This window comes from Atta colombica, unplaced genomic scaffold (genome assembly GCF_001594045.1).
Source record: "Atta colombica isolate Treedump-2 unplaced genomic scaffold, Acol1.0 scaffold207, whole genome shotgun sequence".
NCBI classification, from domain to species: domain Eukaryota; kingdom Metazoa; phylum Arthropoda; class Insecta; order Hymenoptera; family Formicidae; genus Atta; species Atta colombica.
Window position 1 is genome coordinate 2,018,719 of NW_017259302.1, and position 16,831 is coordinate 2,035,549.

Below are 16,831 nucleotides of genomic sequence, written 5' to 3' on the forward strand. Positions count from 1 at the left end.
TAGAAAATAGGTATAACATTTATGAAAATAATATTATAGTATTCGGGATTTATATATATTTTTATCAGTATAAATTGTTTTTAATCTTGATTTAATTTATTATTTATCTTTTTCTAATTTTTAGAAAAAAGTAAAAAGTAATAAGTTACTCAAGATCGAAGTTATTTACATTAGTATAAAAATAGATATTAATAATGTTGGATTAATACATACTTAGAGATCAAACATTCTTCAATGCAGAGATTAATCTCTCAATAAGAAAATTTTCTTTAATTCTTCATATTCTTTTAAATGGCACATACGTAAGATAAAAGTGTGATAAAATTTATGTAAAATGTAAATAATAAGCATATAATATAGTAATAGGTGTTAAGAATATGGAAGTTATGCAAAAATCCATCGATTATATAGTCGGAGATATTAGATCATCATGAAAGCACAGAAAAAATCTTTATCTGCATGAAGACTATTCACGTATGTTTACATAAACATCGAATAAAATCTCTAATAGAGACAATGATAAAAAGTTCCATCTCTTTATCAGCAGAATCAATCAAAAGTGTCCAGCGTGGTAAACAAATCGCCTTTTTAACTCTTTGCCGCTGTCATCGTCGACGGAGAATAGCATGAATTATAGACTGGTAGGTTCAAAAGGTATTTTTCATTTGGTGCCACAAATCAATACAAGTGTCGTTCTATCTTTGTTATTCTCTGAATGACAAGAAAAATATAATGATACTCGACTTGTGTCATTAAATGAAAAGTATCTATGACCAAATCTTTATATGTAAGACTTAAGTACAATCTTAAGATATCATGAACTAATCAAAGGGTATATAAGGCTGTATTAGCATTTTAAGATGTTACTTAAGATTGTCTTAAAATAAAAACGGACTATGCAAATATCGACCACAAAATAGAATTAGTATCTTTTAAGACATTACTTAAGACAATCTTAAAATAAGAATCGATGAATACCAGCCTGATATTCCTGTTCTCACTCCGATCCCATGATAGACTCGAGAGAAATAGAGAAAGAGAGAGAGAGAAAAAAAGAAGCGTCGCGACGCGGCGTTCCAACTCCCGTTGGATATTTCAGTCTGCTTTTCTCGCGCGAAGTAGCGGCGTATATACATACTTTAATACGTATACACAGCATCGCACGTAGATATATAACGTTCGCTCGCGTTCGCTCGTGGCTACGCCGTGACTATTATTAGTCCTCGGTCATCGGAGAGGAGGCCCTGTGTGCGCGAGCGAAGACTCGACGGCGACGACGCACGTACGCATGCACGTACGCACGTTCGACGCGGAAAAATCGCGTCTCTCTTGTCGAGAAAGTGCGCCGTGCGCGTCTCTTGGATCACGCCCGGAAATTCGTTTCTGTGCGTGCACGTGCGTGCGGAACGCACGCGTTGCGCCGCCGCGAGGTTCGTTCCGTTCTGTGTGTCTGCTATAACAGTGACGTCAGTGACCCTTGTGCAAGAAGAAGGATCTTGGTAGCATCCGCTCGTTGGACCTTGGAAAGGATGATTCTTGAACGCTCTTCACTGTGAGTCATTCGTCATTTCTTCCCCCTCTCTTTCATCATCGCGAATTCATTCTCCTTGTAATTTTTTGTCTCGATGAAAATACAAGGAGCTTTTCATTCCACGACACTGTAGTATCGTTCTATTCAACAAATTCCATTCATTTAACAAAGATAGAACGATACTGGTGTTGACTTGTGTCACTAAAAGCATCCCTTGTTTCTCGATCAAGCTTAGATTTTTTTTTTCTTCCGATGTATTGAAAAGCGACGCAGGAAGATACACCAGCGTTGTTTCTTAAGACCCAGTTCCATAACTCACGGTTAACTCTTAACCAAAGTTCAACTTGTTTCTTCTGTATCTCTTTTCAATTTTAGAATTGAAAAGAGACAATGAATAAGTTGAACCTCGGTTAAGAGTTAACCGTGAGTTGTGGAATTGGGCCTTAGGGAAAGATAAAAAGTAAGTTGAAATCAAGAGTAAGGTGAATCTAAATTGATAGAAATCGAGAAACGGGCATTAGACGTACAAATAAACGTAACTGCTACGTTAAATTGAAGCGAGGTTTAATTGATTGTCCGTTTCCCTCTCTCTTTGGATCCACTTCACATTCAGTAGGAGGAGTCATGATCGTCGTTTAGACTCACAATCAGTTAGACTGCGATCAGCTTTGACTAACTTGAGAACGGCTTCTGCAGAGATCGATTTTTTTTTCATTTTGATATTGTATATTGTACGTAACTGAGATTTGAAATCATCGAAATTATGTCGGTGTCCGCAACATCTGCTTTCGATCTGTTGAGAGAATCATGGTTTCCGCAGTTGAGTCATTCTGCGCTATATCAGAGATATTTCTCGATATTTCCGACTGTCGAAGCACGTCATGCAACTCGCGGGACAAAAATAGGGTATTGTTACGGACGTTACGGTAGCATGCGGTTATCAAAAGTATATGAGGTGTTTTATTTATTGTTTTGCTCCTGTTCGCAGTTATTTCTTGATGATCGTAACGTGAATGACGATGAGAAAGATGTGCGGCACGTCTCTTGGCAGACTCGCAAAATCTATCCGGATATATTGACGCGAATAGGAAGACGACGTGCTTGGAAATTGGTATATAAACAGTGTTAGCAACAACAATCTAATTGAACAGAATGTTTATTACTTGGAAAAATCTGGAAAACTTGGAATTTTTGGGAGACTTTTTTTATCTTTCGAAATCAGATATTTTTATGGAATTTTATTGGAAAATTTTTGAAATTTTACTTTTAAATGTCTGAAATTGTCTCTTTTTTAAAACATCATTAAAAAAATTTTTTTTCTTGATAATGTAAATATTGACAATTAGCAATGAATACCACATACACATTCGCGTATATTTATGTATATTTTTATGTTTCGCGAATTTTTATTAAAAATATCAAGATAATAGAAGATAATACTTAGCAAAATAAAATAACTAATAGTATTTTGTTTGTAGTGAACTTTCTTTATATTATTCTATGTTGCATGGTTCTATTGTACAAAATATTGTACATATTGTCTCTACAAAATTATAGACATTGTATTGGAATTCCTTCTTCTACTAATTTTCAATATATAGTTTGATGCTCGCATTCCAATTTATTTTGAAATTGAATTTAAAAAGTTCTTTAATTTTACTTGTAATTTTTGAATAAAAGTGGAAAACACACAGAATTTTTGTACAAGATTTCAGTAAACATCCTGATTATTAAAGATAATCTTGTTCATTAATTCGATATTAATTAAATAAATACGTCATGTTTTAATTTTAATAAAATGCTGTTTATTTCATTAATATTATACTATTATCCTTAATTAATCAGATTATCTTCAATTAGAATAATGCTGTTCATACATCATTGTTTTCATATGCAAACTGAAAAATCGCGTGATAACATTGCATTTCTTGTAAGCGCGATCTGAAACAACGATATAAACACAATGGCGATGTATTTCTAATTTCGTATGTATTCTCTTTCTCCTGCGAAAGAAGACGATTTAAAGAATTGATGAAAATTTTATAAATGTTTAATTTATAAAAAAAAGAGAGGCTTCGCCTTTGCATTGCAATTATCAATTTTTTTTATCTGCTTTTTATCTTGATTTATTTATTTCTCTTTTGTGAAACTATAAATTTTATAAAAGAGAATAGATGAAACACGTAATGTGTGTGTAAAAGACAGATAAAAATTTTTTACTTAGAATATTTCTTGTCGGACATTTACTGTCTTTTAGAGACAGTCGAATGGACCGATTCACGCAATCTATTGTTTTTTAATCGCGTAGATTAATTTTTCTACAATTATTCATAATATGATACTGTCCGTGATAATAAATTGGCGCGTAAATTAAACCCACGCGTTTAATTGAGCCCACGGTGTGCAACGTATACACATTTAACATCCCGCATACTTCGCGATGTGTTACCATAACGAGCTTGTGCATTTAGCCAATATGCTCGTTGCATTTATTGTGGCGTACATTACAACGAAAGATACGTATGTGTACACTCTTTATTATATATTCTATCATATACCGTATAGTGTTTCTTGAATATTGTTCAATTATTTTAGGAATTGATTTTTTTATAAAAACAAATTATTTTATAAAAACAAATATAAACACACGGTTTCAAAAATCTCATTTCAAAGATACAGCAAGTTAAAAATTCTATAGTTCAATGACTTAATAGTTTTTAAGAAAGATATAAAAGATTTTTTTTTTTTTTTAAGAGAGAGAATCTTCAATGAGATTGTACCGTAATAAAATAATAAAAATCTACAAAAAAATTCCAACTATCGAAAGTAAAAGTTTGAAATAGTAATATTAGTAATATTATTTTATTACTTAACTCTGTGTATGTGTGTGTATGTTTCTATGTCATTGATTTCTTGCAACATTGGTAAAAAATGAAGATAATTGTTCAACGTTGTCTATTTAATCAGATAGCTCAAAGTTGAAGAAGAAGTCTTTATTCATTTAAGTACTAAAGTAAAAATGTTCATTTTATAAAATTTGTAATTTTATATTTCTGAAACCTTTGAGACCACATATATATATATTAATTGATAGAATCGAGAACTTTTTTTTCATAAAATAACTTTTAAAATCAATTTCGAATATTGGACATACTTAAGAAACATCCGGTATGCATTATAATGAATAATGCACGTGGTTAAATAACATATATATATATATATACAACGCGAGAAGCGAATGTCAAGATTTTGTTGATTAGAAGGATTATTTTAAAACTTCAGATCTTGGAATTTTATTTGCAAGTATGGTCAAAGACATTTTTCAGCAAATTGTGCAGGACATTTAAAATTTTTACTTATTACAAGGGGAAAAAAAGAAATCCTTGAACTTGACGTTTTGTTTAATATTATTCCGCTTAAATGAAATTAACCTTCACGTCTTTATAAATATTTAAGCATTATGTATACTGTTTTGAAAATTTTTAATGCTTCCGAGAGGAAAAGTTGTTTTTCAGATATAATTTTTATCATAGATAGATGATAGAATTTTCGATTATATTACAAAACTAAATATATCTTATAAAGCTCGACTACATCATCGTGTGACTTTATTTGATGTGTCATACATTGAAAAATAGAACATGATACACTTGAAAGCATTAATATTATTTTATACTACTTCAATTTTAAAAAATTATTACATACATGTCTGAAATATCATAAAATAATATCTATTAATGGAATAAATATTATATATAATAACATTAAAAGGTTAAAGTGCAGAATACTTCGATCAATGTTTCCACTTTCTTCGGATGCTGAATCATCTTTCTACGTTTTTTCATTTGCATAAGTGGCAATTAAATTGGAAAGTTTGACTTGATATTAGCTTTTAATATAGACAGTGTGCAATTATTCTCAATTATTTGTAGCCTTGCTATGATACAATTCTGTAGCGAATAAAAGATTTCCACGAACTCGAGGCACACTCGAAGGTGCTTCAAGGACAGACTCATTAAGTTCTTGCGTGTCTTTTTCTCTCTATGCGTGATGTGTATTTTTTTGTTTTCTTTAGATGAGGGATGCAGTTCCACATAAAGGAAGTAATAACGTAGCCACCCCCAAGTCCAAACCGTCCTTAGAAATATATCGACCCCCAGGTTTGTATTCTCCGATTATTAAATGACGAGCACATCATATTTCATAAATCTTATCATTCATCATTCGAGTCGTCGTCTTAGTTTCATGGTCACCTCTAGGTGGGAGAGCGGAAGGAACCACGGCGAACGTCACTAATCTTCGACTAAACGTGCACGCTAAGGAATTCACGATGAAGCAGAACGATTCGCATCCTTCTAAGTGAGTATGAAGCAGCGGACTATATTTAAATAGTGTACTGTCGCCGTGTGAACATTGGTTGAGTTGAGTCACGACGCTGTTTCTGAAATCGTTCAGAGATTTTAACGTTAATTATAATGAAAATAATAAAATAATCTGGATTTTTTTATATATTTAACGCTGTAACATCAAAATGATTTGTTTAATGATCAATTTCTGTCTTTTTATGAGAAAATATTTAAATCAGAAATTATCTTTTTAAGTTCTTCTAACTTCTAACTTTATCGCTAAATTATTTACAATAGCAGTAATAATATAAATATATGTATTCAGTGTTTTTTGATAAAAAAAAAACATTGGTCGAACAAATGCTCGGACTCTCCAAGATCTCATAGAATTTGAATAGATGCGCATTGGTGCACGTTAAAGTCATTATATATAAATTAACGTAAAAATATATGTTTAGTAAATATAAAAATTAAATCATGAAAGCCTCACTTGGCCTCGATACATTTTATTGTGCTTAAGTAAAATTTGTATTTTATATTTGAAATATTTCCATTTTGCTTATATACAGATTAAATCAATGCATAATGCTTTAATACACAGTAGTGCGTCCAACCGAATTCGCTATTCAGACACAATTCTGAATTCGGACCGATTTGTAAATAATCTAAAGGGATATGTATCTCAATTATAGGTCTCGGAATAATACATCGGAGCGTTCCTCGTATTATCTGCAGCATAGTAAATCGAGCGGTAATATACACCGTTATCTCTACGCTCAGCAACAACAACTACAACATCCTCTGCAACAGCAACAACACCAGCTACCGTCCCGTCATTCTCAGAGTGGCCATCACGCGACAGCAAATTCCACATTTCGACAGCTCCATCCTTTAGATACGTCTGCATCCAGCGGGAACATCTTGCACGTAAGTGAGACACAGATAGTGCTTTCTAGCAAGCGACGCAGTGTGACACAATAATTATAGCATCTTTAAAATTGACGAATAAGGATGTAAAAAAATCTTTTTGTTACACTATGTTGTCTCTTGCTGGAAGACATCCAGAAACATGAACTGTGCGCAAAATTAAAAAGAGAGATTTAAAAAAATTGAAAGTTAATCATCCGATTTAATTCAAGATTGAATACAGAACGATCGTTAACTTATCGTTAACTTAAGAGAGAAGCTCTTAGGTTTAGATAAAAAATTATTTTGTTCATTAGGTCGCGAATCGGGTACATTTCAATGTGGAACAGAACGAAGTCAAAACTAATTCTGTGAAACCGGGCAAACTTACCAAATCGCACACCTTCGTATCGACTTATGGCCTGAAGCGTTCGAAGAGCCTAAACTCAACGGATGTATTAGCCGCTAAAGCACTCAATATCGCGGACGCCTCCGAGCTCGGGAAATTCCCCTCGCCCGTCCAAGATATACTTTTGCGAGCGATAGAAGGTAAGAGAATTTGTTTACTATCAGTAGAGAGTTTGTTTACTAGAATGCATTATGCTTAAGGTCTTAAATAGATCACGTTGCTTCAATCGAATTGTACATTACATACTTTATAGCGTAATCTATCATTGGAACATAGCAATTCAACAAAAATAGTATTTTCAATTACAAGATTTCTTTAATGGTAAAATATTGAAAAATGTTAATAATTTAACAATTACAAAATTATTAAAAATAATTGGCGTTAATGTATGTTGTTGACAGATCCGAATCTTTTAAATGCGAGAACGTTGATGGAACTAGTACGACACATTCTGGATAGGGTAGTGGAGAATCGCAAATATGCCGAGCCGGCAGCTAAAATTTGCATCACAATTATAGAGGTTATTTCTTTTTTATTATCCTTTCGTAAAATTGATCATAAAAAGATCGACGATGAACATTTGCTATTTATCTTTTCACTAAATGTACAATAAAAGAAATAAAAACGAGATATTTTAAGAAACTTCATCTTTTTTAATTTAAAAAAATATAAATAAATTATAAAAAATATAATCGTTTGCTATTAAATATTGTTATTGTTTGCGTTTCATTTTATTTTATGCGTATTTAAAAGAATTGCACAAAGTGCAACAGTAAATTGTAACAGTAATATTCTAATTTAGACGATGATCTTAATATGACGCACACAAGATGAAATATATAACTTGAGATACGTTTTATGTACAGAAAGAAACAAAGGAAACTTTCCTGGAATCCTTGCTAAATATGTGCCAACAGTGGTACCAGGATCGCGCTAGATTACTGCACGATGGCACGACCTGCCATCGGTATTCAGCCTTTATGATGTTTCTCAACGAGATGTATTGCCAGGTATAACTAAGCACATAATGACACGTTCATCACGAGATATTCATTATCCCTGTAAGAAATGTACTGACTAGTTATGACTGCAATGATACCTCCGTGTAATGAAAAGAAACGGTTCAATTTTCGATCTAACGTATAATTTAGCGTTTATTTCAATTTATATACTCATTGTTTTTTTTTTTATCGTTTACTGCATGTTATGACGATACTAAGCTTTCGAGCGTGCCCGCATAAACGTGCATAATCGCATTGTTCCAGTTGAAACGACGGCAGCTACAATTGAAGACACAGCAGGAGGGCGTTCCTCCCGGACGCGTGCTGCTCACGCTGCTTTGGAAATGTTGCCAGGATTGTCTGCAGCCACCCGCCATCAATTCACTTACCGAGGTAAGCTCGATTGACGAGTGTTATAAAACAAAACTATCGTCGACAAAAGAATTTAACTTCATCCTATAACAAATTCGATTGGACGCACTAATATGTATTGACATATTAAGGTTGCGTTCCATTGATCGCTTACAACACTCTTGGAATCATTTCATTCTTATTATCGTTTCATCAAACGATATGCTCGCGAGCATTAAGTGAAACACAGCCTCAAACATTATACACTAATTTGCAAGTATAAAAGTGAAATGTAAACATTTCGAATTATAAAATATATTTTGCCAAACAGTAATAAAGTCTATTAAGGATTTCGGTGTTTAATCCATATCTATGTTTATATTAAATACACATCTTTACATCAATTTGTGATAACTTTGTGCATCAGTATTGAATGCATCCAATCGAATTTGTTATTACAAGGTGTTTATTATCTATATAAAGAAAACTGGAAATCTGAAATTTTCAGAGGATTTCTTTTTTAATTTTGAGAGTAAGGAATCTTCATAGAATTTTATTAGGATATTTTATATTTTTTCTTCTTGAAAATATTATTTCTTTGATCATTTTTTCTTGATAATATAGAATGTTGACTATCAGTTAGCAATAAGTATGACATACATATATTTATGTATATTCTCGTGTATATCTGACGAATTTTTATTAAAAATATCAGAGTGAGACAATACTCGGAATACTACAGTAATCTTCTCCATACTATTCTATAAGTTTGCGGTTCTAATTCTAGAAAATAATAGATATAGTTTTGTATAGTTCCTCCTACTGATTTTCAATATATTTAATTTGTGTTGCATTCTAATTTATTTCAAATAAAAAATTCTCTAATCTTATCTGGAAAATCCGAAAATTCTCAGTATTTTTAAAATAAGATTTCAGTAAACATCTTATATTAGCTTAACAAAATTTCTTACCTATTTCAAGTTTGAGCCAAAATTACAGAATTCAACGTAAGTATGAGATAAATCTATATAAATATGAAATTGCATCCAAAGTTATGTTCGAATTCCTATTCAAGTATCATCCAAGCATCATTTTATTCTTGTTCACTTAATATGTAAATAAAGATATCTAGAGAGTATTCGGGTGAGAATCTCTCGCGTCCCAAGATAGATTTCGCACGAATAACTTACCGAATGAACTTACATTATTCTCGCGCTGGATTCTCCGAATTACTACGAACTGATCTTTGACCGAATTGAAGTTCATCGAAATTCAATAAAAGATTGATCTCTTTCTTCGCCTACATCATAGACGAACTGCCTATTCTTCATCCTCACGTGCATCGGGAAGGATCTGGACGCGGAGCTGCCCGCGCAACTACAGCAACTGCTTGGTAGCGTGCGCGATGCCTTCCTAGCAGAAGAGACGACGCTGCCACCGGTGAAGAGGACTCTCCTGCAACTGATTGAGCTCCATGCTGCTCATTGGCAACTACCAGCACCTGCGGTAGTTTACTACTATCCCTCGAACTCAAACTCCAAGTGACCGTCACTCGACATCTGCGGTCTCTCCGTCCATCTTTCCAGAGTATGTGCGTGTAGATTTGCACGAAAGCACGGGTGTACTTTAAGTATTTGTACCGGAACGAAATATTTTCTAACGAGCGCGCTAATATGCCTTTCGACGCGACAATAAATACACGAACGAAAGTACGATGTCGATGAGTTATATGCAATCCTTTTTTTATTTCACGATCGCGAACGATTTACGATGATCTCGTTCCTTCCACGAAACGGAAGTTTTTGTTCGATGATTCTGTATGCAAACGATGGTATACGAATAAACAAGTTCTTTTACAAGTGCATCCTATTCTTGCGATTGAACAAAACCAGGGAATCCCTGCAAAAATGTATTTTGATTTATGCGGATGATATTTCATCCTTTCCGGAGGAAGGTGAAAGACCTCTCGAAAGATCTCGCTTCCGAAACGAAGAAGCGGCTGCGTGAACGCACTGTACATAACAATGCGTGTGATCTCCTTTTCCAAGTGCCGATTTGTGCCAAGGGCGATAAAAAATCGACCAGCAGTCGAGAACAGTAGACGCGATTTCACTCCGGGTTGAGTCATAATGCGAGTACGCCACCGACGGACGCACCTTTTGTATCCGGCTGCCAATAGCACCATCGTCGAATCTTCCCGAATCCCCCGATGAGCAGCCTAATTAAGCTGCGTGTAAATTGCGAGAATCTGGGATCTGAAACAGAGGTCTACATGTTTCGAAACAAGAGATGTACTATTAATTACAATTAAAATACGTAACAATAATTAACCTACAAACGTATTGTTCGAGATAATTATCATTACGTATTTTATGTAATATAGCAGTCACAGAGATGTTTTAAACACATTCTAATCTTTTTAAAACACTTTACATCTCATTCAGACTTCTGTTGTTTGAGCACGTACTTAGTGTTATTTAATCAAATGCAATATCTATGCTGTTTGAATATAACGTTATTTAATATTTGCATCAAATGCAAATATTCTTTGTTGATGAATGTAACGTACTTGATCATTAAATGCAACGTTCGATATATTAACATAATACAAAGTGGAGCTCGTAAATCGGCTATATTTGTTTTGATGTCGATACGTGACGTATCATTATGTTATTCTACTCTTTCCGATCGTCGTTTGTCGACTTACATCGTTGACACGGATTTTCACTACGATAGTAGTGGCGGCTGCCGAAGAGGAGAAAAAAAAGTCACTGGGGAATGTCGCGACTTGATTACACGAACGTACCGTGTCCTCCGTGTCGTCTTTAACGTGCGCATCGACACCGTCCATCCGACGTTGCTCGACCTTGAAACGACCAGCAGGGACTCGAGAGAGGTTTCGCCTTGGGTAATCGGTGCCGCGGACTCGAAAACTAGGCCTGCGCCCGCGGTGACGTCGCCGCCGCTGCCGCCGCCGCGTGGCATCGCGCCTTCATATATAGTGGTTTTTCAACCAGTACAGTCGTGGGACCGCAGTAAGTGCACCGCGAGTACGCTCCTTGAATGTCGTTCCCGCGAACGTTACTTAAAATAGGATGTTTCTAAAGATGATGAATCCCTCAAGTCTTAGTTGGCTCTAATGATTTAATAGGAACGGCTTTAGGCATCGATAAGGCTCTTCCAAATAAAACGAGTTTAAGATTTCAATTGTCATGCCCATTTCTAATGTAGATTAGCTTTCATCTTCTAACTATACTTTTTATCTTCTTCCAGTTCTGAAATTGGAAAAAGATAAAGAGTTAAGTTAAATCAAGATTAATTACAAAGTTAATCTATATTGATCTATATTGATATAGAAATGAGCAAAAACGAATTGTACAATTGAGTCGATTAAAAATATTGATAAGATAACAACGCGTTGAATGCCAACTCTTATGTTTAATGTCTATTTCTATCAATATAGATTAATTTTAATTTCGATTTAACTTAATTTTTTATCTCCAGTTCTTAGAAATTAGAAAAATAATAAAGGGTATGCTAAAGTTAATCTACATTTTGGTAAAAATGGACATAAAAGCGCCATACGAAAAATGATGAAGAACACTGAGACCGACGACGCCGTAGCCCGCGGAGGAGGCGGCGAGAGGGACTGATATGGAGGAGGACGAGGAGGAGGAGAAGGAGGCACGTTCGCGGTAACGAAACAAATAGGCCGGCGACTTTCACCGCGCGACCAAGAGCTGTGTGTGGTGGCGGAGGCGCAGACCAGCGCACAGTCAGATCCACAGTCCGAGAGACAGCCACAGCCGTTCTTGGAGCTCGCGTGTGTATCATCGTTACTCCTGTCTGTCCCGTTTCCTCGACGGGCCCGTGCTGCAAGATAGCGGATGGTGATTTCATTTCTCCAGGGATTAGGCACGTGGTGCTACGGAGCGCGCCATACCTCCTTCATTTTTCAATTCTTATCCGCGCGCCTACACGTGATTGCCACATCCGGACCAGTCGAAAAATCATACGGTGGCATTTTTGCACTTCGTGTCTCGCGGTGAGCTCTTTCTCTCTTTCGTTTCTTCGGCGAGACTGCCAGGTGGTAGCGAACAATCCACCGCACTGCTCCGTCACCTTCCAGTCTCTGGACCGGTTCGCGTCTTTGGACTCCGGTGAATTCAAAGATTCGTATGTGCCGCGCGGTTGATACATTCTCGTATCGCCCGCTGATAGACGGTACCAACGGCATGCGTCCTCGAGGACACCGTTGATAGTAGAAAAAGAAAAAAAGATAGAAAGAGATCGTCCAAGGGTCTGAAAAAGAAAACGCTTGCTTTGGCATGAGAGAAATGCACGGGCGTGGATCAGGCGAGAACGAGTGACACATGATGACACGACGACGACCGCCGGCCCGCAGCATCGCGCCGCTCTGCGCGATCGCTTGGGCATTCTGGGTCGTATTACCTGTTGAAACTGGTAAGTACAATCGCCGTTATCGTTCTGGCACCTATAATTGTAAGTCTTGACGCTCATAAAAGGGAGCTGTTGAAATGATCGTTATATGAGACTCTCAGTTTAAATGTAAAATTTTTTATACTAATAATGTATCGTATTTCTGATACTAATAACGCAAAAAGTTTAATTAAGTAATTTAAGTAATTTAGTAATAACAACTATTCTCAATATTTGTTATTATGAAATAACATTTTTTAATTATAAATGTATTATTATATGAATTATTTAAATCTGTTAAAATAAATTTAATAATCGCGCTCAAAAAATTATATCCGACTGTATAAATAATAATTCTCAATCTTATTTATTAAGTATCATCTAGAAAATTATAATTAACTCGATAAAACATAACAAATTTGAATAAAAATCCGAAAGCGAAATAAGAATATACATTAATGTCATGTTAATTTATGATAAAAAATATTTATGAAAGTTATGGACCAAATAAGAGAGATGGAAATTTTACGGTAGATCTAGAGCTCGTTAAATACTCGTACTTTTAACCCACTTTCAATTGCCATCATTTGCACATTTATTTTGTCCCGAATATCCTATCATATTTTCAAAACAGAAAAGCGTTACGCTCCTTTAATAATTAATTAAAGAACAGAGAAATCATATTTTACATCTGAATTATTTTACATCTACTCGTTGCTCATCGGATTTAACTCTCATGATTTAAACGTGATATCAATATCGGTAATCAATTGTTCGCTCAGCGAACACTCGCTATATCATAAAATTTCGATGGAGAATTTATTTATATAAAGTCTATTTTAGGAGCAGGGCACAGCCATGCGGTCAATAAACAGAGATACGATGGATTTTTTAACAATCTAGCACATCCTGATTGGGGTGCAATTGGCAAGTACTTGAATTTGTGTACTAAAATCCAATATATACCTTCGCTGTTTTATTATTATGCAGGATTGTCATTTTATTAAAATCTACGCCTTCTCCTTTTCACTGAATAAATTTACTAATGAAAGCATTTCGAAACATCTCAACAAATTATTAGAATTTTTCAACGTTTTATTCAATTTTTTATTGACAATAGTTAATTAAAAATTAATCTCATATACATTTATACATAGCTTTTTTGAGGCTCAATAATTCTCAATAAGAAACAGAAAATTTTTCTTGAATAAGTTTTCACAAAATTACTTGTAATTATTTCTGATAACAAGCTTTTGACGTCAAAATGACGACAAAATGACGTAGTTCGCTACCAGGGATTGTTTACGCGAAAATTATATGTTTGTTTAATTAAATATGCTTTATCAATTTTACGTCGAAAATTCAAATAAGAAAAGACATCAGAATTAATGATGAGAATGACGCGAAAAATTATTTCTTAGGAGAGTTGATGAGACATGAAAGTGATGACCCCGCGATTATATTTCTACATGCAGACACAGCGAAGGTGATTGTCCTTGGAAAGTTGTCCTAATACTAGTTGCATGTACCTCCATAGACAGTAGGCTAATCCGAAAGATTCCGGCAGCATATTCCGATGGTGTGTACGCGATGGCTGGCCAAGACAGACCATCTCCTCGAAAGCTCAGCGATCTATTCATGCAAGGCGACGATGGCTTGCCGTCGGTGAAAAATCGAACCGCATTGTTCGCTTTCTTCGGTGAGAATAATTACGGATAATAATATATAAGTAGAGTTAGACAAAAAGTAGGAAATCGCGAACATTTCTAAAAAATATAAGTGGTTTTTTATTAGTACTGAAAAAGGCAAGAAGGAAAAAAGTTGTTAAATTGATATCCTATTTATTAATAGGATATCAATAGATATAATAGATACTGAATTTTTAGAAACAAAGAATACTTAAAAATTTACTTTATTTTATACCTAAAATATTTACTATAATAACAATATATATTTAAAATCTTTGATTTAATAAAAAAAGAAAATCATTTTTATTTTTATATAAAATGTCTTATATATAAAATATATGAATTGACTTTTTTATATCTTTAATTTTATATAAAAAATATACTTTAAATTTAAGCTGAGCATTATCCAAAGCTTTGTGCTAAATTTTATCATCAAGAAATATTGACATTTTTAATCCACACTATATAACAAAATTTATTTAACAATAAGACAGGGATAAATTGGTTCTACATATAGATTACTATCAATCATTACTATCCACCACGATTGCATCTCAGTATGATTTTAGCATAGATATTGTATTACTTGCCTTGTATAATCCTTATTCATCTAAAGACGAACATGTACACGTGCAGACACAGTTAATTGTTACGTCCATCAATCTGTTGCCTCGTAGTTGCCTCGTAGGTGCGAAAAAATGCACGATATTATATAAACCAATCCAAGAGATCGAATAAATTCGCGACGCATGCGACATATCATAGATCTTCCTGCCGGAACTCGTATGCGACTCGTGACATCCTCGAACGGTGAATCTTTTCAGGACAGCTGGTCACGTCGGAAATAATCATGGCCAGCGAAAGTGGTTGTCCTATAGAATTTCATCGAATCGACGTGGACAAATGCGATCCGGTTTTCGACAAGGAGTGCCAAGGTAACAAGTACATTCCATTCCTCCGAGCGGATTACGACCGTCAAACCGGACGCAGCCCCAACAGCCCGCGGGAACAGGTAATTCCCGCTTTTCTCGAGCATGCCGGGTCAATCTAGTGCCGCGCGAATCACTTCATGGCTTTACTTCCGGGAACGGAGTAGACTTCCGACTTTATCTGACTTTCGCCGGTTATGATAACGATATCGAACGTCCGAATCGATCTCTATCTAAATTATAGTCACGTTTAATGATCTATCGCTGGATACCACGGTGATAGGGCATTCTCGTGAAATACAATATTCGTTTTACTTTTTTTTTTCTTTCTTCTCGAGAGCGGTTAAACGCTTCGCCGATCCCCAAGACAATCCGTGAGAAGTAGCTCTGAATACGTGAGATTGCAGATAAATAAAGTCACGAGCTGGATCGATGGCAGCTTCGTCTATTCGAGCAGCGAGGCGTGGGCCAATACAATGCGCGCATTCGAAAACGGCAGCCTTCTTATGGAGCAAAAGAGACAATTTCCCGTAAGGAACACCATGCGCGCACCCCTCTTCAATCACGCGGTGCCGAACGTTATGCGAATGCTCAGCCCGGAGCGCCTATATCGTAAGCGAGGATCTACATGTATAAATTTATCCTATAAATAACCTGAAGACTTTCTCGAGAAATTTGTAATCGCGCTCCGCCTAGCTGAATATTATCTAACTGATTTTTAATTACGCACTATAACTCTTCTCACCTTTCATTCGGTTGAATGATAAGATCTCGAGATATACCTATGAATAAAATTTTTTTCAATTGGAAAACGGTCTGTCTATACTTAATTAGAAAGTTTAACTGATGAGAATACTTTGTTTTCACTTATTTATTATCATGGAAACAATTTTTGTAATAAGTATATTTATAAAAATTTCTTATAATCTTTATACAATTTTTTCATATTTTAAATTTATGAGGATTTCTGAAAAATATCTTTTTAAAATTTCTTCAAATTTGATAAGTTTTTTTTTCTCTCTAGGAAAGACGTAGATTTTCTCAATATATCCAAGAAACTTTTTTAAAAAAGTTATAAAATTATACATAAATTCTAAAAAATTTTGAAAAATTATATGTATAGAATATTTTAAGAAAAATTTTTCATCACAATATCAATATATTTTGATGCTTTTGTGAAAAAAAATTGATTTTACCTATTAATTATGTGATACAAAATTTGCGGTATAG

The 16,831-nt window shown here is 34.6% G+C and overlaps 2 protein-coding genes across 7 annotated transcripts in view; both read left to right on the forward strand.

The window, feature by feature from the left end:
• The window catches only part of LOC108687529, a 12,066-nt gene extending 1,658 nt beyond the window's left edge, over window positions 1–10,408 (forward strand). For 2 of the 6 annotated variants that reach the window (XM_018193330.1, XM_018193332.1), the window contains exons 3-10: window positions 5,607–5,691; window positions 5,773–5,890; window positions 6,570–6,804; window positions 7,101–7,332; window positions 7,594–7,712; window positions 8,059–8,202; window positions 8,458–8,586; window positions 9,856–10,408. In XM_018193330.1, the coding sequence (XP_018048819.1) occupies window positions 5,607–5,691; window positions 5,773–5,890; window positions 6,570–6,804; window positions 7,101–7,332; window positions 7,594–7,712; window positions 8,059–8,202; window positions 8,458–8,586; window positions 9,856–10,089 (1,296 nt within the window). In that variant the 3' untranslated portion in view covers window positions 10,090–10,408. Of the gene's footprint in view, window positions 1–1,149; window positions 1,553–2,323; window positions 2,438–2,519; window positions 2,643–5,606; window positions 5,692–5,772; window positions 5,891–6,569; window positions 6,805–7,100; window positions 7,333–7,593; window positions 7,713–8,058; window positions 8,203–8,457; window positions 8,587–9,855 lie in introns of those variants that run through there. The other 4 variants (XM_018193328.1, XM_018193329.1, XM_018193333.1 and 1 more) reach the window with 4 other exon arrangements.
• A 2,336-nt stretch (window positions 10,409–12,744) lies between these two features.
• LOC108687531 (dual oxidase) overlaps window positions 12,745–16,831 on the forward strand; it is a 13,356-nt gene continuing 9,269 nt past the window's right edge. Inside the window, exons 1-5 of the mRNA XM_018193334.1 lie at window positions 12,745–13,008; window positions 13,828–13,911; window positions 14,522–14,683; window positions 15,497–15,684; window positions 16,009–16,213. Coding sequence (XP_018048823.1) covers window positions 12,918–13,008; window positions 13,828–13,911; window positions 14,522–14,683; window positions 15,497–15,684; window positions 16,009–16,213 — 730 coding nt within the window. The 5' untranslated portion in view covers window positions 12,745–12,917. The remainder of the gene's footprint in view (window positions 13,009–13,827; window positions 13,912–14,521; window positions 14,684–15,496; window positions 15,685–16,008; window positions 16,214–16,831) is intronic.